Genomic DNA, 21,057 nt, shown 5'->3' with positions numbered 1-21,057 from the left:
GACTAGTACAAGTGCAACAAGCCAACCCAACTCTGGGATGCGTTTGTCTGAATCTCAGAGGTGTTGTTTTTATGCTCTTGTTCATAATTAAATTCACTTTCACCTCTTCTCCGTGAAAAAAATTTCATCTTTCTTTACATTTCATGAGGAGTTGCTCCAAGGAAAACGATCCAAGAATTATAAAAAAAAATAAAAATTGAGAGAGACACACACAGACAAGACGATGTTGATGGGTGTCATGCCATGCATTTATTAGCTCGCTTCTACTCCCACTTTTAATATGAAAAACAGTGTTTGGAGAGTGGCACAGGCTGGGTTACGAGAGAGGCATATTGCTGGTTTATGCGTCTGATTATTGATGGGTAATTGCTGGTTTAGAGGAAGTTCTTTCAGCTACGAAGTATCCTCAAATGGCAAGGCAGGTTAGATTATAAATAGTTTCTCCTTGCATCCTCCTTGTATTGAAATGTAAAGATACAAAAGTTAATTTCTTGTTTGTTTATTATTATTATTATTATTATTTCTGAAGAACCCTAACGACGCCCTTTTTCTTGAATATCTTCGTTTTGTTCAGAAGTTAAATCTATGTCAGAAGCATTAGTAGATGTGAAGATTCTTGTATGTCATCCTTCAAAACTGTATGGTCATTCCAATTTTATCTCTTTGATTTTAGATTCTCAGAAAGTCTCCACTCCTTCAGTCAGAAAAGAGGAAAGCCTAAAATTGCCCTCAAATCCTGAGGAAGTTGAGGACTTGAGAAGGGATACTGCAACAAACCATCTTATGACATTCACTTTTGACGAACTCAAGATCATTACAGGAAATTTCCGGCAGGACTATGTATTGGGTGGAGGGGGATTTGGAAGGGTTTACAAGGGTTTCATCAATCAAGATCTCAGGGAAGGGCTTCAACCTCTTCAAGTGGCTGTGAAGGTCCATGATGTTGATAATAGTTTACAGGGACACAGAGAGTGGCTGGTATCCTACCTCAGTGACTTAGAAAACCTAACAATTTATACTTGGTTTGTCCTTCGGATGTTACAATCGTTGCTATTCTTTTTCAGGCCGAGGTTATATTTCTTGGCCAACTTTCTCACCCTAATTTAGTCAAGTTGATTGGTTACTGCTTTGAGGATGAGCATCGGGTCTTAATATATGAGTTCATGCCTCGTGGAAGTGTTGAATCCAATCTCTTCTCAAGTAATTCTCTGAACAGTTTCATCATCTTGTTCTGTTTTTTTGTCTGTTTGTTTGATTCAGCAGATACAAGGATTTAACACATATTTACAACATGCAAACTGTTTACCTAACTTTCTTGGTGTTTATCACTAGATATTTCCCTTCTATTTTAGCTGCGATCTCCGATTTTTATTTTGATGTTTTATGTGTTTAGTCAATGTTCTTGATTTTCTTATTGCATCTTGGGCAATTACAATAAATTTTTAATTGTCTAATGGCTTTTATTATTTCTAAGTACTGTTTATTTATCCTTTCTTGCTTCTGCAAATTTTTTTTAAGAGAAAATAATAAGTCTACTGAAAAATACTGTCATGTAGTTGTGCTGCTCCCCCTCTCATGGTCTATCAGGATGAAGATTGCACTTGAAGCTGCTAAAGGACTTGCTTTTCTCCATGAAGCTGAAACACCAGTCATATTTCGTGATTTTAAAACATCAAACATTTTGCTAGACATGGTTGGTGCACTGAACTATGCGTATCATCTTTACTTTTCCTCAGCAATGTAACTGAGTGTAATCTTGCAGATTGGAAGTTGACCTTGTAGAACTTGTTGAAAATTTGTTAAAGACAAAACTTTGTTTGTTAACCATCAAAATTCTTTCCTGAAAGAATTATTAAGTACAGCAGTTGGTTATTTAACATTGATTGTTATTAGCTTTTTCTTTGCTTCATTAAATTTTACTTCAAATTGATAGGATTACAATGCAAAACTTTCTGATTTTGGGCTTGCAAAAGATGGACCAGTCGGGGATGAATCTCATGTTTCTACGCGCATTATGGGAACTTATGGATACGCAGCTCCAGAGTATCTCATGACAGGTAAATGGCTAAACATTTGGATCACAAATTTGCAGCTTCAAAGTCATTGTGAATTATGTTTATGATGCCGATGTGTTGTGTTTTATAAGTTTTGAGTGACCTTGATAAATCAAACTATGTTATTATGATATTTTAGTCTTGATATGAAAAAGTTATATGTAGATTGCGTGTAAAAAATTTAACTATAATTGTATCTTGTGTTCGATGCCTTCATCTGAGTCTAAGTAACAACTTACATATTATCACACTTGCAAGACTCAAACTAGCCAAAATTAGTTCAACATGGAAAAAGTCTTCAGTGTTTTTTTGCATTGTAGATGCATTTGCATAATAACAACCCGGATCATTAAATCTAACATGACATTATTTCCCAATTAACTCAGGGCACTTGACGGCCATGAGTGATGTTTACAGCTTTGGAGTTGTCCTCCTTGAACTCCTTACTGGAAGGAAATCACTGGACATGTCACGTCCAGTCCACCAACAAACACTCACTGATTGGGCTGCCCCATTGCTCACTCAAAAGAAGAAAGTTCTTGAAATCGTCGACCGAAGATTAGGGGGCGACTACCCTGAGAAAGCTGTTCAAAAGACAGCAATGCTCATTCACCACTGCCTTAACCGGAACCCCAAGGCAAGGCCTCTAATGAGGGACATCGTCGATTCCTTGGAGCCCCTTCAGGTAGCTGCTGAGTTACCACCTGCACCAGTGTATGAATTTTAGTCATAGTCAGTGGCTACCTCATTTAGCTCATGTATTTTCAACACTTGAAGTTACATTTTTATTATTATTTTCTTCCTCCGATGCTATTTAATTCTTTTCTCAATTGCCGAATACACAAGGCAGACACAATCGCCAATGTAAACAAATGATCTGAACATAAACTATATATTTATAAGTCGTCGATTGAGAGAAAATTATTGACTTAAGGGTCATTATTTTTCACTTTATCCATGTTTTTATGCAAATAATATGAGCAGAAAGTATGGAAACTGCATAACTAGTTTATAACCAGTCGATGCTATTGCTTTCAGTTATTTCTAGTCGTAATTTCTTCATCATGGAATATGGCAGCCAGCCATTGTTTAGTATGCTCCAGATAAAACGCATGAATCAAGGCGGTGAGACAAATGCAGGCATCACAAAGTTCAATGCACTTTCAGAATCTGAAGCTAATCAGATCTTTATGCATGAAACAGATTAGTTTTTGTAGTTGATCTAATTAGTCTCTTACAAATTATAGCAGATAACACAGTTACATCTCAGTTCTTTTTCAATAGAAACGTGAATACGTGATTCAAGAAGTTTGATATTCATACTGAACACTATTAGTAAAAGGAAAAAAAAAGGTATTGTTGGTTGTTAAAGTTCAAAGTTCATTCAAATTCCCTTGCATGGAGTCTGTAAGAGTTTTCCACTGAATAAAGCACCACTCATCGTGAATGGTTCAATATTATCGATCACGGTAATATATAAAATAATAAATCATAGAAAATATTTTACATTAGTACAACGACTCTTTATAATGAAGCACTTTTCATCCGTCGAAAATTAACTCTAAAATTTATTAAAATAAATACTCAGACACAAATACTAAGTGCGTTAACTGTCGTACCCTTAGCACTTGCTGATGCATAGGCTTGTTCCCATTCGTATTAAAGAGTTTTTTCTGTTCACACCAATCTAATATTAGTAAAAAGAATTATATATTTATTTATTTTAAAAAAATTAAATCTGACTCGATAGAGGAGCCATGTCTTAACTCAACTGAGTTCAATCCACCTAAAGCTGCAGATTAGACCAGACCGAATACAACGCGACTCTACTTTAAAAAAAAAAAAAAAAAAAAAAACTCCATCACACAGCTGGACAGGCCGGATGGCCCGCATCAGACAGCCGGATCAGGCCGGATCGCGGGGCACGGCCAATTTGACAGCTCTAGGCCTACTTTCGAGCAGCCGAAATAGCCATGGAACTTTAACAGAAACCCTAGGCATTGCGCTCAATTTCGTCAATCCCAACAGCGCCATGGAGAAGACCATGGAGAAGACCACAGGATCGGGAGGCAAAGGGCCCGCCTCCACCTCCGCAGCAGCTTCTGCGTCCGCCGGCAGCCGGAACCCACTGCGGGAGTCGAGAAACAAGTCCTCCGTGAAACGCCCTGCCTCGTCCTCCGATCCCGATCTTTCCAAATCCAAAACGCCCTCCTCCTCATCCCTTGCCATCGCTGCCAAGGACCACCCACACTTGCCTCCTGACCCCGCTCCCACCGCTAGCACCCGCCCCTTCTCTCTCCCCGACTCCGCTGGGATCCTTCCCCCTTCTCCCTACGGTTTCCGCAACCTCGAGCGGCGCACCATTGTTCTCTCCGATGCCAGCGTCCGATCCTACTTCGCTTTGCCGCTAGATGCGCCAGTTAATCCTGCTGCTGATAGGTTACCGTTCGGCCGGCAGGGTTTTGTTCTCGGGCCGGAGCCTAACCCACGATTAGGCTTGGAAAGTCACTTACATCTACCTCCGGGTAGGAGGCTTAGTCCCGAAGGCTTCCGCCAGCCACCTCCCTATGTCCGTGGTCCTGATCTGCGGAGCGACTACTGGGATTCTCTCGGGCTTGATGGTCCTCGGAGTATTCCAGATGGTTCGAGCGGACCTTTATCTCTGAAACGGAGGTACGGTGATGAAGATGAGTTTCTGCCGCACAGGCAACCGTTCATGCAGCATGGTAATCTTAACGGGATTCCTATTGCTCCTTCTGGATCTAGTGGAAGCCGCATGAACTTCTTGGAAGGCAGTCAATTTGGTTGGGATGCGCATGATGAACTGAGTATGTCGAAGCAGGCTAGGTTGATCGAAGAAGGTCATGAATTGCCTCCAAAGAGGGTTCGCCCTAACGAAGTGCCTCCTGCAGTTACGGATGTTGATCCTCATGCTCTGAGGAAGGCTTTCCTTAGATTCTCAAAGATGATAAATGAGTCTCCCGATCAGAGAAAGAAGTATTTGAACGGTGGGAAAGATGGACCTCTGCCATGCGTGGTTTGTAGGAGGTTTGGTTTCTTTAAAAGTTTTCCAAGTACCTTATCCTTTTCTATGATTTCTAATCTCGTAACTTTTTTTTTTTGTAGTGTTGCTATTTTCTTGAAAAGTTTACTATAGTTTGTTTTGTAAAATTTATGTACTTACCTATCTTTTTTTTACTTAATTATATGATGAATATTGGATAATGTAGTTATTACTTGCCTATTACCGTTACACTTGATATTTCATTTCCAATACATTTCATAATCTAACCTTTCCTCTATCTATCTATCTATAGATTATCTATCTATTTTGAGTTAGATTTCAAAAAGGATGTCTTTGACCCACTATATATTAGAACAAAAGGTGATATTGCTCATCCCAAGCGGTCAGTATAGTCGGCTATAAATAGGTAAATCATAGGGGCATTTTGTCTTAGCGTAGCGGCCCTTTGCATGGGTAGGTTAGACGTCCAATGAGGCGTTTTGCACTTGCTGGGAATTGACTCTAAGACCTATTAGAACAAACACCCATGTAGGTACAAACTACATCGATTTGTGGGGGCAAAATATGGGTGCGGGCACATTCCACCAATATTGAATAGTTGCATTGATAACAAAAGATTGTATGTTAATTACTACATCCAATTTATACTTCCATAGAAAATATATAAATCATACAAAGAAAATACGTGAAATATAGCAATCAATATCAATAATCACATGCATGAAATATAGTAGTGTTTTGAATTGATTGTTGTCCTCTAGATTTATTACTATAGTTAAAAGTTCTTTTGTTGTATGTTTAGTATTCAATATCTTTTGTTTGCATATTTTCAGGGCCTCCAAAGGCTTTGCTGAAGTGCATTCGCTTGTCATGCACACATACAACGCACAAAATGCTGATTTGCGTGTTGATCATCTTGGGTTACACAAGGCGTTGTGCGTTCTCATGGGTTGGAATTACAAAGAGTCCCCTGAAAACTCAAAGGCATATCAGTTACTCTCTGCCGATGAGGCTCAAGCGAACAGGGACGACCTTATTTTATGGCCCCCTACAGTTGTACTTCATAATACAAGTTCAGGAAGGAAAAAAGATGGCCACGTTGAGGGTATGGGTAATAAAGAGATAGATAATAGACTTAAAGGTATATATGATTACCAAGCTTCATTTTTCTCTTTAAATGAACAATTTACTAGCAGTATACTAATTACTAGCAAGCGTCTGAGTAGTGAAGATGGATATATATAATTGTCAAGCTTCGTTTTTTTCTGCTCCAAATAATAATAACCACTAGCTTTAACCTGCATTATGTACCTTTCTCATTTGGAAGTCAGTCTGAATGTGTTTCAGTATTGATGTTCCTGACATTCATATAGTACTCAATTAGATATTAGCGGCTGGTTTTCCTATCTTGATTTCTTCTCTTGTCCTCCTTGGAGATGTTGATAACTTTATTCAAGTCATTGAGTAGGCTACATCTTGTTTTTTTTTTAATCTTTTGTCTTGATATTTGTACATTATGTAACTATAAAATTTTGGTTACCTTATTGCAATTAGGAGTATCCTGCATCTCGTTCATTGTCCATCTTTATTGTATTTCAGGTCTATTGTTAGGGTATCATTGTGGCTGGGAGGGATGTTGTGGTGTTAAAGGTTCTCTGCATTTCTTTGAAGTTTTCTTGTTCATGTATTAATGCAATTGGGGAATAAGTCTACCGACTTCATCTGTAATTTCTTGTTGATGTCGTTTAAAGCAGCAACATATGTGGTTTCTTAGACATTCTATCTCAATCACACAAAGTTCCATGTATCTTCATAGGAACATCATGCTGATGGATTTGGTCATAATTAGTGCCTCGTTTCTAGATATTAGATATCTTCAGATGAGTTCACTTTATTTTTCTATTTGCTTCTAGTTTTTTTCATCAGTCGATACTCTTCAAAGAGCAATACTGGTCGTTGTTCTACTGAAGAAGTCCGTTTGCTAATGTTGCTTTTGTACGAGGCAAATCTAGTATAGTGGTGTTGACATATTGGGAATAAATATTGTTTTTTGTTTTAGGTTTAATTTGTTTACAAGTTTTTTTTTATGTCATTGTTTTACATATTCTCAAAATTTATGACATTCAGTACTATGCCAGGGATGTCAGAAGTGTCTTTGTTGTACAAAATAATATCTCGTGTTCGAGCATATATATTTCACGTGTATAACCATTATCTATTCCTCTGACCTATTGTCTTAATTTCAGAGATGGGTTTCACTAACTGCAAGGCCAAGTCAATATATGGGAAGGGAGGTCACACGGGTATAACAGTTGTGAAATTTGCCAAAAGTCAAGCTGGTTTGAAGGAGGCTGAGCGCCTTGCTGAACACTTCGAGAAAGAAAACCATGGCCGTAGAGGCTGGGCACATGTCCAAGATTCACTCTCCGCCCACGACGAGAAGAATCCTGCCCTAGTTAAGGTCGATGGGAAGAACGTTGAGCATCGGATCCTGTATGGATATCTGGGAAGCGCAGCAGACCTCGAGAAAATGGATCAGGAAATGAGGAAAAAGACTGACATCAACAGCAGAAGAGATTTGGATTTACGTAACTAGTGCCACGCGTAACATACTAGCATTCCCTTTTCGACCTTTTTTTAAAATATATATTATGTTCAAGGCTGCTAGTTTTCTATGTTTAAATTATCATTTAGATTATTTGCGAGTTTAATTTGTTTCTGTCCTAGTCGAGTGGTTCTTGCAATGTGTATTGCTTTACTTAACCGAACTTGACTTGCGAGCATGGGAGGCCGTCGTGCCCATTTAAACCAAAGTGGGTCATAACTCTGAACCTCATTCAAGAGTCACTGCTGCCTCATTCAAGGAATAACTGCTAGGGGTATCTATTGACCATGTACTGAGCAGCCAAACAAACATTCTCAGGCACAAAGTAACTCTTCTGGAGGCACAACAAAGTGTGAACAAACCATGTTTTGTTTTAATTCGCCTGTTCGTCTTGCAATATTTTATGCATGGCCCAATGCGTCTCGTGGGTTGCATGAGAGAGTTTAGCCTTGGACCTTTGCCCCTAGCTCAACTGCACCGCACAAATAAGTGTGTGCAATGGGGACGAAAGGTGTTTTTTATATTCAATGTCTAAAATGTTTTCATCATTAATAATCACTAGAAATATAAAAATATGTTTTTTTAAAAAAAATAATAAAATGGAAATAATTTATTTCAATATCTTAAATTTATTTTTAAATAAAAACTTGAATTTGTTGCTACTTGTTTTTTGAAAAATAAAATTTAAAATATGAGAAACATCTTTGTGACTTCCGTCGATCAAAATTCGCATCTCTCACATATGCTTAACTCTTAAGAAGGGAGAAGAACAACTGAAAAAGGCTCCGAGGGAATATTTATAGAATTTTTCTTTAGAAAATATTATAATTTTTAGAAAACTTTAGTAATTTCATGGTGAACTAACTCAAATATTCTTATCATTCATTTTAACTTAGATCTAGGTTAAGACTGTTAAAAATTAAATTGAATTAATTAAAATTGAATAAATTGATTTTTTTTTTGAAATAGCTGTACTGATAAAAAATTTCAATAAAAATTGAAAAAATTGAATTGATAAAATATAGGTTAATTCAGCTTAAAATCGAATTAATTAAAATTTTAAATAATGATGATATCATGGGAGATGATCCTGCCTGAATGAAGGAAGCTAGAAAATCAGAGATGGGGTGACTACTGACGGAAGGAAGACCTCAATCCTGTAAAACAAAACTAAACCAGGGAAGGGGTCCTTAGTATTGGCCCTCCGACGCTCAAGTTAAAATCAGGAAGAGAGAATGAGTAATCAAGAAATAGATAAATCTTGTCTTTCCTCATATCTGACGTACCCTTTTATACCTTTTTTTATGATCGTTCATCTGTCCTTATTTAATGATATTAATTGCCAGAGGGCGACTTCTTTGTCTTGACTTTCGTGCATTAATGATAGATGGAGTGTTCTTCTTTGTCTTGGCTTCTTCATATTTAACGACGGATGGAGTATTCTCTTTTGTTTTCTCGTCCCCTCATGTGTAATGTCATTCCTTGCGTCGGACGGGTGGTCTGAGCTGCTCGTTTTCCTACCGACCGAAACAATCGGCTACAGGTTTGTCCATTCGTCCAACCGGCCCATGATGCCCATTCGTTTGACCGATCGGGTGGTGCGCTCGACCACTCCTTTACCAACCGAGATAATCAGATAGCCACCTTTGGCTGACGCTCTTTCCGTAAGCCCCGACGTTGACCGCCTTGACTTTGACCGACACCACGTCAATTGACCCGTGACAGGTGGACTCCCCTTTATCACCGCATCACAAGCCTCCCCTCATGTCTAGTCGAAGAAGGTTATAGGTCCGACTGACTGGATAATTGGTTTCCTTGGTGATTTCTACGTCTGATCGGAGTGTTCGGTCCCTAGTATCTGATTGACACATCAACCAATGACGGTTGGTCATTGTCTAACCATGGCAAATGGACAATCGGTCTGATAACTCATTCTCTATGCAGAGCGAGATGATGAGCGACAATACTTGAAGAATTCTCTAAATGTGCTTCTTCAAGCGAGCGCGGTCGTTACCGATGTCATCCACATTTCTCGAAGCCCGTGTAAGTTCTTGACAATTATGGCCGAGCACGCGACCATCCCTTTCAAATAACTTTATTAAATGTTGTCTGGTAACAACATGTCACGTGCCCCTCTTTTTGCCGCCGCACGCCTGACAAGACAAGCGGATATCCTCTACTGATGTGACTAGCGCCTTTTCAAATTCCATGGTAAGATCTTCTTCTAGGTTTTCAAAACCTTGGATCGGACGGTTGAGAGTGACCGACCGTGAGGTTTATAAGCCTCGCGTGTGCCGTTATCTTCTCCACTTTGTGCCTTTGTCTTCGAGCTTCGTCGCTGTAGCATTCCGCTTCTTCGCAGGTGGTCTCCCTGTACTTCGGTGGTCTCCTTGTAAGCTTCTTTGATCGATTCGGTTTAGTGTTCGTTTATCGTTCATCTCCGATCTTGTTCTTTCGTTCTCTCGATGGCAAGCTCATCTCAACCTCCCACCGCCGTCCCTGGACTCTGGTACGCCTCCATTAAGTCTAGGTTCGATGCAGGTGATGCGGATAGTTTGAGGGCTGCATATGAAATTCCGCCTAACTATCAAATTGGTCGTCCCTCTGCCTTTAACTGTCCGAACGAACCGTCGCCCGATTTCATAATATTTTTTAGGGACCAATTTACCGCCAATCTTCGGTTTTCGATCCACCCTTTCTATTCTGCTATTTGTAAATATTTTCGTATTTCTCTCCACCAACTAGTGTCTGTTGGTGCGGGAAGCATCCGACGATTGAACCTATGTTTTGATTATGTCAAAGGGTTCAAAGTTAAGGCGCTTTGTTTTCTAATATGTTGAATGAGATTTGCAGGAAAGTTCTAAGTGTACTTAGGCAGAAGTCCTAGCTGCGGTTAGGCAAGTGGAAAACCCTAGGAGGTGGTAGCCCTAGGTTATAGGGGTGATAACCCTATACGGAAATCCTTGGTGGGTCGGAGTCTTCGGGCAAAAATCCTAGGGGCGGTAACCCTAGGTTAAAATCCTGGTGTCGTAAAACCGGGTGGAAGACTGGACGGGTCGAGGATCGGACGTCCAACATGAAGATCGGAAGACTCGAGCACCGAGCAAAAGTCTAGTTGGTCTGGAGGACCGAACTGGCAAAAGGTAAACTCTCCTGAGTGGAGTAGGTGAGGACACGTTCCCCGGAAGAAGGAATAGTAGGCATCGGTTCGACCTAGGATTTCTGGTAGGAAATCCGAAGTCAGAACCGGACAGTCCGTTGACTGTCATACTTTATATTTATGATATTATGTGCTAACTTTGTGGTGCAGGGTATTTTCGGACTAACGTATCTTGTAGGTACAAAGGAGCAACCTTAAGCCTCGGATGAACAGTGTCCGAAGCGCCTCCATGGAGCTTGGAGGCACCTCGGGTGCAAAGGAGCAAACTTCACACACTGCAGAGCTTGAGGCGCCGCAAAGGATCTTGAGGCTCCTTAAATGTTGATGGAGGCGCCTCAAAGCAGGATAAGCAGAACGTAGCGGAGTTTATCGCATCGCTTGATTCGGGATAACATCTCAGGTTTGAGGCACCTCCATAGGGCATTGGAGGTGCCTCCAAAGGCCTATAAAAGGTAGTCTCGAGGCAGCAATAGCATTAACACAATCAAAGCAATCCTTACGCAACCAACTGCTAGCGAGAAGTTCCGACGAAACCGTAACTTGACGCCGACGACCTCAGAGCTCAGAATCTACTATTAATCTTGTCGTTGGTATATTTCATTATTAATTGTACTTGAAATTTGTAACTATCTTTATGAGATTGTAGTTGTTGCCCAACGTAAACACTCAACGAGCGCGGGCCTTGAAGTAAGAGTCGACACAGGCTCTGAACCAAGTAAACCCTTAGTGTCTTCTGTGTGATTGCTTATTCTTTTATTATTTCCGCTGTATTACTCGTCGTGTTTTTAATTTCAAAACGCATGAAAGCCACGAGCGCTATTCACCCCCCTCTAGCGCGGTCTCGATCCAATAGTGTTGAACTCCTTTCGATTGCTGTGCGGGGTCATCGTTATGTTCCGCCTGCACGACATTCCTCTCACTTCTTGGCTCTTTCACTATTTCTATTACCCTAAACTGTTCGAGTCAGGAACTTTTCTCTTCCAAGCCCGAGTGGGCCTAGTCTTTTTTGACAATATGCCGTCCTCTAACAAGAATAGGAAGGATTACTACTTTTTCGTTCACTTTCCCGAGCGACCGGATTTCCCGACCAGATGGCAATTAGAGGCGCCGAACCCTCCAGAGCTCAAGAAATACAAGAGCCGATCGGACTACTTCCACGTAGCTTCACAATTGGCCAGGCAAAAATACCATATCCACAAATTACTACATGAGGGAGTCCTCTACGTGTTTGGCTTGAGCCCGATCCGCACAAAGCTCCTGACCAGCTTAGATATGCTCTTTGTTGTCTTTCTCATTGAATCTAACTGATTGTTTCTCGATTTTTACAACTTACATAATGCTAAGGGCACGACTGGCCAGCAAAGCCAAACTTGCAGACGCAGAGATCAATGCTGCGGCCGTGGCTGATTTGGAGAGCCGTGGTTTGCCGCCTATCGACTCATAAGAAGACCCGCTTGGAGAGAGCGAGGGAGCGTCAACCCTAGTGAGCGAAGGGATAGCTAGCTGGATGCCCAGCGATGCAGCGGATGGTGCATCGAATCCTCCCTCCGCACGACTGCCGATGATTCCGATTCAGGGGGCGTCAGACTCAGCCTCTTCTAGGGAGCCACTGATAAGCCGCAAGAGGCGTCGGGCGGAGACTATATTGCGATCCGCTTCCTCCATGGTGTAGACCCCCACTAGAACTAGCTCACGCCTTCCTTCCGCTGAGCGAGTTGAAACCTCGACGCCAGCTCCCGCCACGACGACCGTTCCCCCTACATCATTTGATCGGACACCATCCCTATCCAGTCTGCCATAGGGAACTATTTGGCCCCACCAGTTGCTTTCATGCCACCGCCACCGAAGATTCAAAAGTCTGGCATCCGACCGACGTCAATGTCTCGATCGCCCGGTAGAACGACCTTGGCCCAATCAGTCCCAAGCGGCTGGCGCCACATAACGACGGTTATCCATCTTCCGACTGAGGAATGGCATGAGTCAGATGACACTAACTCCCGAGCCCTTGAGCACCAGATAATTATTCAGGAACCACTCGCACAGATATGGGATGACGCCTATGTTGGTTGCTACTCGGAAAACCTAGAGGTTCCACTGTACAAAAATTTTGTACAAAGGTTTGAACCTTTTCCTAGCTACCATGTGTTCTTTTAAATTAAATTTTGGATCGCCTGCGGAACTTAACACGTTTGATCCAAAACTTAATCTATTTGTTCTTTTAGGTTTTGACTTGGATCTCCTGCGGAACTTAACACGTTCGACCCAAGTCTCCTTAAGTTATTAATTCCATTAAATATTAATTTCCATAAAAGGTTCCCAGTACTGACGTGGCGAGGCACATGGCCTTCTTGGATATGGGAGCAACCACCACCGACTAGACAAAACCTTTAATAGAAAGCTAATATTTAATTTCCTAAAATAACTTTAGGTTAACCAAAGAGAACAATCAAATCACAAGGAAAAGAAAGAAAACAAAAGAACACAACTTCGAAAAACATATTCAAAATACTAGAACGTAAGCCTCTTGTATTTGGTATTATTTCCATAAATAACTAGCATGATGCGGAAAGAAAAATTACTAGTTATACCTTGTAGAAAAACCTCTTGATCTTCTACCGTATTCCTCTTCTAACGTCGGACGTTGTGTGGGCAACGATCTTCCGAGATGAGAAACCACCAAGCACCTTCTTCTCCTCCTAGCTAGGTTCGGCCAAAACAAGAAAGCTCCACCAAGGAAGAAGAAAAACACCAACCAAACTCTAAGAGATGCAAGCTTCCTCTCCTTCTTCTTCTTCTTCTCCAAGTAGTATCCGGCCTCCACAAGACCTCCAAGCAATAGAGAGTTTCGGCCACCACAAAGAGGAAGAAGAGAAGAGATGATGGCCGACCACAACACCAAGGAAAAGAGGGAGAGAAAACAATAGAGGTTGTATCTCATGAAGGCACCCTCACCCCTTCTTTTATATTCCTTGGCCTAGGCAAATTAGGAAATTTAATTACAATAAAATTTCCTCAATTTCCTTGGCATGATTTAATTTAGAAAAATAAAACAAATTTTCCAAATTAAACTTTAATGGCCGGCCACATCATTGGAGAGCAAATTGGACAAGTTTTAATCAACAATTAAAACTTCCTAATTTGTTTCCGGAAATTTTAAAAATAAAATTTCTCTTTAAAAATCTCTTCATGGTTGATAAAAAGAAATTTCTATAATTTTAATTTTATCAACATGTGGATAATTTTTAAAGAGAAAATAAAATAACTCTCCAATCTACAAATAAGGAAAGAGATCTAATCTCTTTCTTTAATCTTTTGTAGATCTTTTACAAGAGAGATATTTTAATTTTAATTCTCTTTAATAAATTAATTCTTCCACATAATAAAAACTAAAACTAAAATCCCTTTTAAATTTAATTTGGCCGGCCCCCACTAGCTTGGGTTCAAGCTAGGGCCGACCACCCAATTTTATACCTAGGCCGGCCCTAGCTTGTTCCCAAGCTAGCTTGGCCGGCCCCTATTGTGTGGGTATAGAAGGTGGGTATAGGTGGGTATAGAACTCTATAAATAAGAGGCTACGATAGGGACCGAGAGGAGGAATTGGTTTTGGTCTCCCGATAAAATTAAGCATCCCGTGTTCGCCCCGAACACACAACTTAATTTTATCAATAATAATTCATTCCACTAGAGAATCATTATTGAACTACCGCACCAATCCCAAATTACATTTTTGGGCTCCTTCTTATTATGAGTGTGTTAGTCTCCCTGTGTTTAAGATATCGAATGTCCACTAATTAAGTGAGTTACTGACAACTCATTTAATTAATTTCTTAGTCCAAGAGTAGTACCACTCAACCTTATTATCATGTCGGACTAAGTCCACCTGCAGGGTTTAACATGACAATCCTTATGAGCTCCTCTTGAGGACATTATCAACCTAGTATCACTAGGACACAGTTTCCTTCTATAATCAACAACACACACTATAAGTGATATCATTTCCCAACTTATCGGGCTTATTGATTCATCGAACTAAATCTCACCCATTGATAAATTAAAGAAATAAATATCAAATATATGTGCTTGTTATTATATTAGGATTAAGAGCACACACTTCCATAATAACTGAGGTCTTTGTTCCTTTATAAAGTCAGTATAAAAAGAATGACCTCATATGGTCCTACTCAATACACTCTAAGTGTACTAGTGTAATTATATAGTTAAGATAAACTAACACCTAATTACACTACGACCTTCCAATGGTTTGTTCCTTTCCATCTTAGTCGTGAGCTACTGTTTATAATTTATAAGGAACCGATAACATGATCTTCTGTGTGTGACACCACACACCATGTTATCTACAATATAAATTAATTGAGTAACTACATTTATCATAAATGTAGACATTTGACCAATGTGATTCTTATTTCTAGATAAATGTTTATACCAAAAGCTAGGCTTTTAGTATACACTCTAACAGCCTAAGCCCGTGCAGCGGTCATGCCTCCAGAGGCGCTAGTGGACAACCATACCCAGATGTCCACTGGGGTAAGTTTTTATATGTTCTTAATTTATCTCTGATCGACTCTTATAATTTCCTGGTTCCTCACAGTATTGGGTGGAGAGTCTGGCCATGTGTCAAAGACTTACTTTTTTGGAGCAAGAAGTTAAGTAGCTGAGAGCGTCGAGCGGCCAATCATCTGCTTCTCAAGCACAGCTGGAGCAGATGAATGCCGGGACGACTCAATTAAGAGCTAATCTGGCTAAGAACGCTGAGCACTTGGAGGCGGAGAAGGGAAAAAATGCCGAGCATGCCACCCAATTAGCTCGGCTTAATAAACAGGCCAGCACCTTTGAATCCAAAATCGATTCAGCCAACACTAGAAAACTCCGAGCTATTGAAGATCTAGAGATCAAAAATAAAGAATTTTGGCCGTTGGCCCAAAACTTGAAGGAAGCTGAGGCTACCTTGAAGGCAGAGCAGGGCGGACGATCGACCGAGCAGACTATCGCGAAAATGTAGCTCGCTGCAAAAGATGAGGAGCTGGCGGCACTGAAGGCAAAGTTGGACGCCTCTTGAATGGCCTTAGAGACTTATCAGGAGGCCAAGTCAAGTAGGTTAGAGCTCATGAAGCGATCCTACATCTGCTCAGATGCTTTTAACCACAAGATCGCCGATCGGGCACTTCATCTATTCTACCTTGTGATCGATGGGACTCTTAGCCAACTCAAGGAAGCCGACTACCTCCCCACCGCTCTGTCAAGCAAGGTTATCAGTCGAGACAAGCTAATTGGGTCGCTGCTTGACGATGCCTTGGATTATCTGGAGTGATCTTGCTCGAGTGAATGATTTTGTATTGCCCTTCATGCATATTTTGTAATCCTCATGCAAGTGTTAATGAATGATCGCTCGTCCAACGATTTTTCTTGTTCGTTCTTCCCCTCATTTCCATTCGGCATTTTTCGGGTTGACTTGCATTTTAGTCATTCACGTGTTACCGTGCGAACCCGAGCAAAACTACGAGTTTTTTATACTTTTTAAGTGTGGCTTTATAACCCTCCGATCGGTGACGAGCAGTCATAGCAGATTTATCCACTCCTGATTACTGAACGGTCACCGTATTTTGAAAACTTGGAGCTTTTTGAGTAGCGTGTGTTCTTGATCAACCATTTTTAGTCGATATTGTTCCTCATCAGGCTTGCGTTTAAGATCAACTCTCGACGCTAATGGAGATAGGGGTTTAAGGTCGCCACTCGATCACTGATCGAGACAAGGGTTTAAGGTCGCCACTCGACTATTGATGGAGGCAAGGGTTTAAGGTTGCCACTCGACCGCTGATAGAGATAAGGGTTTAAGGTCGCCGCTCGACCGCTGATGAAGACAAAGGTTTAAGGTTGTCGCTCGACCGCTGATGGAGACAAGTGTTTAAGGTCGCCGCTCGACTGCTGATAAAGATAAGGGTTTAAGGTCGCCGCTCGACCACTGATGAAGACAAGGGTTTAAGGTCGCTGCTCGACCACTGACGGAGACAAGGGTTTAAGGTCGCCGCTTGACCGCTGATGGAGACAAGAGTTTAAGGTCGTCGCTAGAACGCTGTTGAAGACAAGGGTTTAAGGTCTCCGCTCGACCATTGATGGAGACAAGAGTTTAAGGCTGTCGGTTGGCCACTGATGAAGACAAAGGTTATAGTCGCCGCTCGACTTTTAACTTAGCCTGGTCAACCCAAGAGTCTGGAAAGCTTTGGTTTTTATTCATGTCGATCCTGCATCCAGAAGGCATATACACAAGTACATTTATATTTACTCACACACCTCACACTTAGGCCTGTAGGATTAGAGATGATTCGTGCTCCACGACTGCTCGAGTTGTCTCCCATTTTCGTCTTCCAAGTAATAGGCCCTCGAGCGGAGTTTTCGTATGACCTTATAAGGTCCCACCCATGGTGCCTCGAGTTTGGTGATGTCACCGACTAGCTTGATTTTCTTCCACACTAGATCACCAACCTGGAAGGACTTCGGGATCACCCTTCTGTAGTAGTTCTGCCTCATCCGTTGTATGTAAGCCATTATCCGAATAGTCTCTTTATCCTGCACTTTATCCACCAAGTTGAGCTCCATTAAACTTCGCTCTCTATTTCCCTCGTCATAGAGTCGCACCCGATCGGATTATATTCCAACCTCTACAGGAACCACCGCTTCTTCTCCATACACCAGCTGGAATGGTGTTACGCCAGTCGTCTTCTTTGGAGTCATACGAAGTGCCCACAAGACACTTGAGAGCTCGTCGACCCAACTACCTCTTGTGTGGTCTAGCCGAGTTCGTAAGCCTCTGAGGATCTCTCAGTTTGTGACCTCCGCCATACTGTTGCTCTGGGGGTAGGCGACCGAGGTGAAGGCCTGCTGGATGCCATAGCCTTCACACCACCCCTTGAGCTTCTGACCCACGAATTGGCTCCAGTTATCCGAGACGAGCCGGCGGGGGATGCCGAACCGACAGAGGATGTTATGATAGATGAACTTGATGACCATCTGCTCACTTATCTTTGCCAGGGGCTCAACCTCCACCCATTTTGAAAAGTAGTCCACAACAACGAGCAGAAACCTTCGCTGACCAGTCGCCATGGGAAATGGTCCCACGATGTCCATGCCCCATTGGTCGAACGGGCAAAATACCATGGATGATTTCATCTCTTCGGTCGATCGGTGCGAAATATTGTGATACTTTTGACAGGATAGATATGTGGCTATTATTCGAGCGGTATCTTCTTGGAGAGTTGGCCAGAAGTATCCGGCCAGAAGAATCATTCGAGCTAGCGAACGACCGCTTGGATGACTTTCACAGGAGCCTTGGCACACTTCTTACAAGATGTATGCTTCATCTTCTAGTCCAACACACTTGAGCAAGGGTATAGAGAAGACTCTTTTGTACAACTGATCTTCGACCAAGGTGAACCGTTGGTCCTCTTCTTTGATAGACATGCCGCCTCCTGGTCTATCGGCGTACTACCCGATCGGAGAAATTCGATTAACAGTGTTCTCCAGTCGCTCAGAAAGGAAACTCCCTCCATCCGGCCAATATGCGCCACCAAAGAAACCTGTTCGATCATCTGGCTGATCACGACCGGTGATAATGAATTAATTAACTTAGCCAGTTCATCTGCTGCTTGATTGTTCGATCGAGGGATCTTTTGTATAGTGACTTCTTGAAAATTTATCTTTAGCTTCTTGAAGGCTTCTGCTTATAATTTCGAGTTGGCGGCTAATAATCTCGAACGCCCCTACCAGCTGCTGGGCGGCCAACTGGGAGTCTGAGTGAATGAGGACCTTTGCGGCTCCGACTTGCCGCGCTGCTTGCAAGCCGACTATCAAGGCTTCATACTCAGCATCATTGTTGGTGGCGCGATAATCCAGCCTAACAGAAAGTTACATTCGGTCTTCCCTTGGGGAAATGTGTAGGATGCCGATCCCACTGCCTTGTCGGGTCGAAGAACATCAACATATATTCTCTAAGTTGCTTCTAGCTTGTCGTTCTAGATTTCTGTAATGAAATCAACCAAGGCCTGAGCTTTTATCGTCATTCAGAGCTGGTATTAGATGTCAAACTTGTAGGGGATCGGTGACTGGCTAGAAGGGAGGTTTGGATAGATGACACCCCCAAAGAATCGCTTCCTATGTATTTATTAGTTGCACAAGCGGAAATATAATAATACAAACACAAATACAAAAGCTAAATACTAAAGGAAAGAATGCAAACAAATCGACACGCCGATTTATGTGGTTCGGAGATAAGACTCCTACTCCACGGCTGTCCGTAAGGTGGATGATCCCTATCCGTCGGTGGATTACTCCCCGTAAGACCTCCGGCTAGCTTATGTAGCTCCTTGTGGATGGAGAAACTTCACCACAACTCTCACAAGAATTCTTTACAAGCTAGAGCATTGATAGACTACTAATAGGGGTTAACCACCTCTATTTCGTCAACCTTAACCAAACTCCCAAGGCTTGGTTAATATAGGTCGTGGGTTGGAAAATCACGCCTATCAGTCGACTGTCAAAACCATCAGTCGACTGCCATATGTGGAGATTCGACCGTTACATCCCAACGGCTCGATGCCAGTCGACTGGTAAAAGTACCAGTCGACTGCTCCACACAGGTCGAGTGAACAGAAACATTCTGTTCACTCACAATCGACTGCCCAGTCGACTGATGAAAACACCAGTTGACTGCTACAGTAAAATCCTAAACCTAGGATTTTACCCTGAGTACAATCTCTCATGCACTTGTACCCTCACAACTCACTTGACCCTTTATTGCAGCCTTGACCTCTAGCTTTCAAGCCTACTTCCTTTGGCTCTCGTCCCTCGGATGCATCCAAGCCTGCGGCTTATCCCCAATGCCATCCTTCGCGTATGCCTCGAAGTCGCTTCCCTCGGCCCTTGTCCTTGTTGCCTTATCCACGGTCCCTCGGATGCTCCATCCTTCACCGGACCCGAAGCCATCAAGTTGAACCATATGTGTATCCTGCAAACCTACTCACTCACATACATATATCAAATAACAAGGGTGAACCTAACTTAAACCCTTTGCCCAAACACCAAAACACATGGTCGCACGAACCATTGGGATTGCTCCAACAATCTCCCCCTTTTTGATGTTTGACAATACGTTTAAGTTAGGGAAAACATAATAGCAAATAAACATGCTAAAACAAATGGACTTACGTTGCCAAGGCTACACACTTGGACTTACACCACTGAATGGACTTATGTTGCCAAGGCTACACACTTGGACTTACACCGCCAAATGGACTTACGTTGCCAAGGATACACACTTGGACTTACACCGCTGAAACGAAAATGCACCATGCACCATGCACCATGCATTGGAACCTATCCCAAGACTCCCCCTACACCTTAGCTCCCTAATAAGCTAGGATTTTACCACAGGGATATTTAAGAACCTATCACAAGGCTCCTCCCACGCAATGACACTTAAAGTTTTTCCAAACTAAACCTTACTTCTCCTCCTTTGCCTAACATTAAAAAGCTCCAACAATATCCCAATTGTTGAAAAATTGATCATCAAACTGACCCTAAACTCGTGTATTTATCCCTCTTGGATCTTATACACATATATGAGCTGACCTGGTCACTAATTAGGGCTGAAAATAATTTTAGATTAGTATCAGTTGACTGCCAGAAGTACTAGTCGACTGCCCTTATCGAAATGAGCTTACAGAGATATTCTGTGCTAAAAAAAATACTATTACCAGTCGACTGGTACCCTATTTATGTAAAAATCAACCTTTTCTGACTAACTTCAGAAATACACCAGAAATTCCACAGACCTCCAAAAATTCTCAAATTTTATAGAGAGGTCTATTTTATCAATGTATACTTGGAAAAAATGCATTACAAAATGTATCTATCAGCAATCCCAAGATTGAAACAAAATCCAAAATTAGCTAAATGGTTCAATTGAACCTTGACCTAAAGTCCTAGTTTTGGCTTCCTCTTGATGTATTTGCCTATACCAACTCACAATGCATTCCTAGCATTGGTTTATATGACATCTATACATACAAAATCAATTATCGTGCTATATGCCCCAAATGTCATATTTCTAAGCATGAAACATAAACCAATTGTGCCAATTTCCTAAGGTTGAGACTCAAATCCGTCTTCCAAATCACTTGGCACATTCCATGACCCAACC

General features: G+C 41.7%; 2 protein-coding genes across 3 annotated transcripts; both read left to right on the top strand.

The window, feature by feature from the left end:
* Positions 1-201: 201 nt before the first annotated feature.
* LOC122033765 (probable serine/threonine-protein kinase PBL16) lies at positions 202-2,975 on the top strand. 2 transcript variants are annotated; one of them, XM_042592936.1, is made up of 6 exons: positions 202-418; positions 674-978; positions 1,065-1,200; positions 1,557-1,693; positions 1,934-2,057; positions 2,441-2,975. In XM_042592936.1, the coding sequence occupies exons 2-6, from the start codon at positions 784-786 to the stop codon at positions 2,779-2,781; spliced, it is 933 nt and encodes a 310-aa protein (XP_042448870.1). In that variant the 5' UTR covers positions 202-418; positions 674-783; the 3' UTR covers positions 2,782-2,975. The 2 variants fall into 2 exon arrangements, with proteins under 2 accessions (XP_042448870.1, XP_042448865.1); XM_042592931.1 differs by having other exon boundaries at positions 203-422.
* A 1,054-nt stretch (positions 2,976-4,029) lies between these two features.
* LOC122033759 lies at positions 4,030-7,805 on the top strand. The gene is made up of 3 exons (XM_042592923.1): positions 4,030-5,102; positions 5,913-6,220; positions 7,326-7,805. Exons 1-3 carry the CDS (start codon positions 4,087-4,089, stop codon positions 7,673-7,675), a joined length of 1,674 nt encoding a protein of 557 aa, XP_042448857.1. The 5' UTR covers positions 4,030-4,086; the 3' UTR covers positions 7,676-7,805.
* The last annotated feature ends 13,252 nt before the right edge of the window (positions 7,806-21,057 follow it).

The sequence above is a fragment of the Zingiber officinale genome, chromosome 1A (assembly GCF_018446385.1).
Source record: "Zingiber officinale cultivar Zhangliang chromosome 1A, Zo_v1.1, whole genome shotgun sequence".
Taxonomy (NCBI): Eukaryota; Viridiplantae; Streptophyta; class Magnoliopsida; order Zingiberales; family Zingiberaceae; genus Zingiber; species Zingiber officinale.
Note: the sequence above shows the minus strand (reverse complement) of the source record. Positions and strands in the feature narration are given on the sequence as shown.